We start from the raw sequence: 7,766 nt of genomic DNA, 5'->3' as shown, positions 1-7,766 counted from the left end.
AAGGCCATTGATACTGAATTTAACTCTACGCTACACAACCCGTTGATTAAATATCAATGTCAAATCCCCGAGTTGAATGGAAAACGTATCCGAGGTTGTTTTCATGGCTGGTTAATACTATCAAACTATCCATATAATTATGATTGGTCTCTTTGGAACCCTTTGACTTTGAAGATTATAGATCTTCCCCATTTAAAATTGGAAGCTGCATATGGTATATATTTAGATGAATTTTGTTTGACTGCTCCTCCTGATGATCCCAATTCAATCCTCCTGGTAACAAGATGTGATAAATCTACATTTTTCATTTGCCGGATAAAAAAAAGAAGGTGGATGAGATGGACTGAAATGTCATACGCTGAACAGCTCAAGGGATTAACATATGATGGTGAATTACTAGTTAACCTAACTTGTTGTAATGGTAAGATATATGCCTTAAATTGTGATAGTTCTATCTCTCCTGTATTCATACAAGTTGAGACTGTAGTGAAGGACTATCCATATACGATTCAACTACTGATGTTTGGGAATTGCCCTTTGTCTTCTTCTTTTCATTTACATTGTTGGGATTGGGCTAATTTTTTGAAAGGATAAGGTACGAAATTGTTCTGCATTAGCGTTGTTGTTGATGAGGAAACTAAGAAATGTGGTGATGTGTTTTTGTTTAAATTAGACACGGCTAGTATAAAGTGTGAAGAATTAGAGTGCCTTAAGAAATGGGATTTGACTGGTGTTAAAAATGTGGAACAAATGGGTGATGATGATCTCCAACACTTGGGAATTACTCAAGTTATGTGGGAAGAAATGAATGACTTGAATGATGGTATCTTTTATGTGGATCTCGGTCGTGATTGGTCCATATTTTATAACCCTACAGTTGACTCCGAGTTAGGGGGGTTACATACACATTCGTGACGAAATGGGTGGAATATTATACCTGTACCATGTCAAAGATAGAACCATCATCACATCTTCTATGCCTTCTCAAGTGGTCTCAACAACCCGTGTGTTCATGTTGGAAGGAAGGTAATAATGATCTTGTTAGTTGATTTATATTTATTTGTCATATTAGTTGTGTACGTTTCGGGAAAAACCGAGGAACTGAACGAAAAATGAGGAACCAATCGGATCTCGAACAAACCCAGCTATTTTGGTCCGGTCCACGATCCACATTTTGCCATATTTTCGGTTTTCGGACCAGACCAGACCGAACCCGAAAAGGCGAAAATAACTCTAAAAATAACCGGACCGAACTGAAAGTATATGGTATATATGGTCCTAGGTCCGACGTTTTACTATAAATTAGGAGTCGGGGCAGAACCTAACCGAACGAGTTTGGTCCGGTTCTGTACCACGGACACCCCTAGTCATATACAGTGTTGCAAAAAACCCGATTACTCGCCGATTAATCTCCGATTAATCATTTTTAAGAGCAATCCGTTCCGATTTCCAAAAATCCGTTTAATTAAACGGTCAACGTCAATTGATGGGTCAAAATCGAATTTGGTAATCAAAGTTGGTCAAAGTTAAAAATCGTTAACATTTTAACATGAATTTATACTAAAATTTTATAGTTTTTTAGCAAAATAGATAATTTTAGACAATTACGTTAGAGTTTATTTTTATATTTATGGTTTTTTTCTATATTTACAAATATAATTTTTATAATTTAGTATTTATATGTATATAGTACAATCCGATTAATCCCCGATTAATCCCCGAATTACCGATTAATCCTTTTAAAGTCCCGACCGATTAATCCCGGAATAGCGAATTTTGCAACCTTGGTCATATATCATATCATATATATTATTATTGTAGTCTTGTATTGCTATGGAAATAATTAATACTTTTTTCATATAGGCTAAAAAGGGATCATGTAGAATACAAATGCAAAGAAATGGATTAGAGAGTGGTAACAGTTGACCAGGTTGAGCATAGTGAATCAGGCCTGTACAATATTCCATTTGGAGTTTTGGAGATGATTATGGAATATTGTGTTTGTGTGGAGTACTTGAACTTTCGTGCTACATGCAAACTCTGTCATCTTGCTGCACCTCTAATAGGGTGGAGAAACGAGTCATCGTTAAGAAAAAGAAGATGGCATAATTATTCATTAAATTCAGCATGGCTAATGGTTGTAGATGAAGGGATTGTCACTCTTATAGATCCTTTGTCGGGTGATAACTATTATATGAGGAATTCACAGCTATCGTTGTCATTGGGGGACGCCACAATATATTGTTCGAGGTATGGTTGGTTGTTGTGTGAGAGCAGCGAGTTTGAATGCCCGGTGTTTTTTAACCCCTTCACAAATGATGTACGGAAGCTTCCAGTATTTAATAATGGTGATGTAAAAAGCTTATGTTTCTCAGCACCACCTACTTCATCTGATTGGATAGTTGCTGGATATGCAATTATCAATGATATGATCACCTTGATCTACTTTGTAAGCGGGAAACCATCTTGGTGTTTGATCGACGACTATGATGTTCTTCGTAAGTATCCTTTATTTTCTTCAACATTTGTTGGCAATGATCTTTGTGCATTGTATAAAAAAAGGGTAGAACCGACCCTCTGGCGGGCCCCCACCGACCGGGACTATCCGTATGTAGAGGGACGATCTATAGCATCTAGCTTACATTCCGGTTCATTTTACCCGATTGAAACAGTTGTTTTTGCAAAAGTACCGGAAAGTAATTGCAGCTCTACGAAACAATATTACATGATGAATTGTGATGAATATCTTTTAGTAGTAGTTGTAAATGAGTTTGGAGAAGTTGAGGTATTTAGGCAAAATGAGTCTCAATTTGAATGGAAGAAAACAGATGGTATAGGGAGGCACACGATTTATATTGGTAGTACCACATCTGTTTGTGTTGATGCCAAAACGCGTGAAATGGAGAATAAGATCTACTTCCCGCACTTAGTGTGGTACTCACTCAAAACACGCACATATCACACATTTGATGGGAAACTTGTTGAAAAGGGTGTTGGGAGTTTGCTGGGAGCCAAAACTCATGCTTGGATAGAACCAAGTTGGTCTTTATCGGACGAGGTTCAAGTTGCCATATGATGTCGCCTGAACATTATTGTATTCACGTGAGGAAAGGCCTTGGAGCAGTAAGTTAGCCGATGACATCAAACTTTTAGGGTTTTTTAATTAGAGCACTGGTAAACCTTTTGCTATGTTCATGTAAATAGTCTCTGCATTTGATGTCATTTGTATGTTATTTTGAAGTATTTGCCTTTAGTTTATTTATGTTAATTTTAACTATTCTGTATTCTATGCAACCTACTTTATTAGGGAAAAACATTAGATTATGACATATGATGATCTGACCTTGTTACTCTAATTTGACCAGACCATGTTGACTTTCTCAATTTTCTGACACGATTCTTAGGTCATATAACTCGACCATCTGTATTTAATAGTAGTGTTAATTTTGTATATTTTATTATCCATGGGTTTGTCCGCGGGTTGTGAGTATCCGCGGGTTAGGGGTATGGCGAAACAATTAACCCGTTGACGGGCACAGAGCTCAATGAGTATAAAATAGAATGGGTGGGCGGGTCACGGATCCAAAGGATTCGTGCCCGTAGCTCGCACATGTCATCCCTAGTTAAACTAGAGGTGCATAATGGCATAGTTAACTGGTCAAATGGGCTTCAAACGGGCATTTTTATTGTGCGTTCAAACAGGACGGTTTACTTTTCATCACTAATAAATATAAAATTCAGAAAAAGAGTTTGGATATAATATAAAAAAAATACAAAAACCATTCCTTTTAAAGGAATTTTGAATGTAATAAGTCCGGCCCAACCGCCCAAATCACAAGGTTTATTTCTTTCGCTCTTCACAAATCTCAACTTCAGCTTTTCAATTTCAAATCGAAGAAGCGAAGGAAGCTGTGGATTGTTTATAACTTCAATTATCACCTTCACATTATTCGATTTTCTCGAGTATCAACTACTTTTCATGGTATTAGATCAGGTAATTTATTTAATTAATTAATTTAGGGTTTACACAATTTATGTTAAAAATTGAGATATAATGTTATAATCATGTCATGTTGTTTTTTTTAGCTGTAATGCAGTTTCTTCTGCGGTCTTTTAAGCTGATGCTACCGTTATTTGAGCTGTAATGTTGTTACTGCTTTATTTTTTTTGAGCTCTAATGCTGCTGTAATGCTGCCACTGTTGTTTTTTTTTTTTTTTTAGCTGTAATGCTGTTTTTTAAGCTCTACTACTGCTGTTTTTGGCTGTTATACTGTTTCTAGTTCGTTTTTTTTAGCAGTTTTAGTGCTGTTTATTTTCTTCTGTTTTATGTACATAAATTTTAATAATGAAGCTGTTTTCTAAATCTTAACAATGAAGCCGTTTTTTAAATAAATTTTTGGTTATGTTGCAGTTGTTTTTGCCCGCATCATATCAGATTCCTCCCTAAAACGATGGAGAGAGTTTTTTGATTGTTAGATCGAAGCTGGAAAATATTGTAAACGGTTTGATATCATCAGCTGTCGGTGAAATTTGATGTATGAATTCGATCAATAAACTATGAATTTAAAACAGTTACTTGTATGTGGTTCGGGTGCAATCTTACTGATGCTACTGTTTACTAAGATTTCGATACTCTTTATTGATCAAATAAGTATTTTTTGTTTTTTTATTTATTCACTATTTTTGTTGTTGGTGGTCAAAATCAAGTCTTTTTATTGCACTTATTCAAAGGGATAAACTGAAATTTTCGTTAAATCAAGCTTTTTTTAAGTTTGTAACTCGAGTTTGGGTAATGATGAAGTTTGAGCCATAGTGGCTTGATATTGATCATTTGTTCTATTGCGTAACACTGATTTTTAGATGATTGTTATTATCACTTTGTTAGATGGAGCATGATCAGAAGGTTTCTATTGGTTCAACATGTGACGAATTTCCTCTTTTATCATCAAAATATCCTTGGTTTATTGTTCAGAACTTTATACACAAACAGGCGGCCGTTGATACAGAAGTTTACTCTACACTACACGACCCGTTGATTAAATATCAATGTCAAATCCCCGAGTTGAATGGAAAACGTATTCGAGGTTGTTTCTATGGCTGGTTAATTCTATCAAACCATCCATATAATACTAGTTGGTGTCTTTGGGACCCTTTGACTTTGAAGATTATTGATCTTCCCCATTTGCATTCTGCATATGGTGTAACTTTAGATGAATGTTGTTTGACGGCTCCTCCTGATGATCCCAATTCAATCCTCCTGGTAACAAGATGTGATGAATCTTCAATTTTCATTTGCCGGATGAATTCTAGAAGGTTTATGAAATGGAAAGAAACATCATACGCTGAACAACTCAAGGGATTAACATATGATGGTGAATTCCTAGTTAGCCTAACATGTTGTAATGGTAAAATATATGCTTTAAATTGTGATAGTTTTATCTCTCCTGTAGTCATACAGGTTGAGATTGTAGAGAAGGACTATCAAAATACGATTCAACTACTCATGTTTGGGAGTTGCCCTTTTCCTTCTTTTGGTTCTATAGGTTGTTGGGTTTGGAATAATTTTTTGAAAGGATATGGTACAAAATTGTTCTGCATTAGCGTTGGTGTTGATGAGGAAACTAAGAAATGTGGTGATGTGTCTTTGTCTCAATTAGACACGGCTAGTATAAAGTGTGAAGAATTAGAGTGCCTTAAGAAATGGGATTTGACTGGTGTTAAAAATGTGGAAGAAATGGGTGATGATGATGATGATGATGATGATGTCAAAGACTTGCGAATTACTCAAGTTAAGTGGGAAGAAATGAATGACTTGAATGGTGGTATCTTCTATGTGGATCTTGGTCGTCATTGGTCCATATTTTATAATCCTGCAGTTGACTCCGAGTATGGGGGTTTTATACACATTCGTGACAAAATGGGTGGAATATTATACTTGTACCATATCAAAGATAAAACCATCATCACATCTTCTATGCCTTCTCGAGCGGGCTCAACGACCCATGTGTTGATGTTGGAAGGAAGGTAATAATGATCATCTTAGTTGATTTATCATTTATATTTATGTTTCATGTTATTATTGTATACTTGTATTGCTATGACATAATTACTTTTTTTTCTTTTTCATGTAGGCTAGAAAAGGATGAGAGAGTGGTAACAGGTGACGATGTTGAACATAACGAATCACACATGTACAATATTCCATTTGGGTTTTATAAGATTATTTTGGAATATTGTGTTGGTGTGGAGTACTTGAACTTTCGTGCTACATGCAAACTCTGTCATCTTGCTGCACCTTTAATAGGTTGGAGAAACGAGTCATCGTTAAGAAGAAGAAGATGGCATAATTATTCATTAAATTCACCATGGCTAATGGTTGTAGATGAAGGGATTCTCACTTTTATAGATCCGTTTTCGGGTGATAAGTATTTTATGAAGAATTCAAAGCTATCGTTATCGTTGGTGGACTCCACAATATATTGTTCGAGGTATGGTTGGTTGTTGTGCGAGAGCAGTGAATATGAATGCCCAGTGTTTTTTAACCCCTTCACAAATGATGTTCGCAAGCTTCCAGTATTTGTTAATGGTGATGTAAAAAGCTTATGTTTCTCAGCGCCACCTACTTCATCTGAATGGATAGTTGGTGGATATGCAATCATGAATGATAGGATTACTTTGATCTACTTTGTAAGTGGGAAGCCATCTTGGTGTTTGTTCGAAGGCAATAATCCTCGTAACTTTGTAGATGAGAAACCTCTATTTTCTTCAATATTTATTGGCAGAGATCTTTATGCGCCGTATGAAGAAACGGTAAATGAGACCATCTGGCAACCTTACGTGAACCGGTATATAGAGTTTCGGTCTACTGTAACTTACATGGGTACATTTGACCCGATTGACTCAGTTATTTTAGTGAATGTACCGGAAAGTAGTTGTAGCTCTAGGATACAATATTTCGTGATGAATTGTGACGAGTATCTTTTAGTAGTTATTGTTAGTGAGTTTGGTGAAGTCGAGGTATTCAGGCGACATGAAGCTGTAAATGAATGGAAGAAAACAGATGGTATAGGGAGGCACACAATTTATATTGGTGATCCCACATCTGTTTGTGTTGATGCCAAAACACGTGAAATGGAGAATAAGATCGTTTTCCCGAACCTAGTGTGGTATTCACTCAAAACACAAACGTATCACACATTTGATGGTAAACTTGTCAACAATGGTTTTGGGGGTTTGTTGGGAGCCAAAACTCATGCTTGGATAGAACCAAGTTGGTCCAAGTTGGATGTTAACTAACTTAATTAGGTACCGTCTGTTTTCACGTGAGGGAAGGCCTTGGAGCAGTAAGTTAGCCGATGACATCAAACTTTTTAGGGTTTTATAATTGGGGCACTTTCATGTATAAACTCAAAAAACTGTTTGACTTAAGTTTAAAACCTTTTGCCATGTTCATGTAGACAGTTTCTGCATTTGATGTCATTTGTATGTTAATTTTAAGTGTTTGGGGATTTTATCTAAGTTTTATCCTGGTAGAATTTGTATGTTAATATACGTGTTGTGACCATTTGTGCATGTTGATCATCGATGATAGTAGCTCTACGTTTAAGAAACATAATTCTTAAGCTGGTTGAAGTTGAGCATGGTCGCAGTTGCATTACTTTGATACGTTCTGCTAAAATAACGAAGAGTATTAAAAAGCAGCATTTCATCGAAAAACAAAGGACCTTTAACCGATACAGAACATACAACCACCGAAAGGCTTGATA

At 36.0% G+C, this 7,766-nt stretch overlaps 2 protein-coding genes across 2 annotated transcripts; both read left to right on the top strand.

Moving 5' to 3' along the window:
* Window positions 1-755: 755 nt before the first annotated feature.
* On the top strand, window positions 756-3,303 carry LOC139858343 (F-box/kelch-repeat protein At1g57790-like). Its single transcript, XM_071847199.1, has 2 exons — window positions 756-1,026; window positions 1,864-3,303. The coding sequence occupies exon 2, from the start codon at window positions 1,982-1,984 to the stop codon at window positions 3,074-3,076; it is 1,095 nt and encodes a 364-aa protein (XP_071703300.1). The 5' UTR covers window positions 756-1,026; window positions 1,864-1,981; the 3' UTR covers window positions 3,077-3,303.
* Window positions 3,304-5,485: 2,182 nt separating this feature from the next.
* On the top strand, window positions 5,486-7,501 carry LOC139858802 (uncharacterized). The gene is made up of 2 exons (XM_071847640.1): window positions 5,486-6,024; window positions 6,132-7,501. The coding sequence occupies exons 1-2, from the start codon at window positions 5,504-5,506 to the stop codon at window positions 7,294-7,296; spliced, it is 1,686 nt and encodes a 561-aa protein (XP_071703741.1). The 5' UTR covers window positions 5,486-5,503; the 3' UTR covers window positions 7,297-7,501.
* Window positions 7,502-7,766: the final 265 nt, after the last annotated feature.

The sequence above is a fragment of the Rutidosis leptorrhynchoides genome, chromosome 7 (assembly GCF_046630445.1).
Source record: "Rutidosis leptorrhynchoides isolate AG116_Rl617_1_P2 chromosome 7, CSIRO_AGI_Rlap_v1, whole genome shotgun sequence".
Lineage (NCBI taxonomy): Eukaryota > Viridiplantae > Streptophyta > Magnoliopsida > Asterales > Asteraceae > Rutidosis > Rutidosis leptorrhynchoides.
This window is presented reverse-complemented; position numbering and strand designations above follow the sequence as displayed.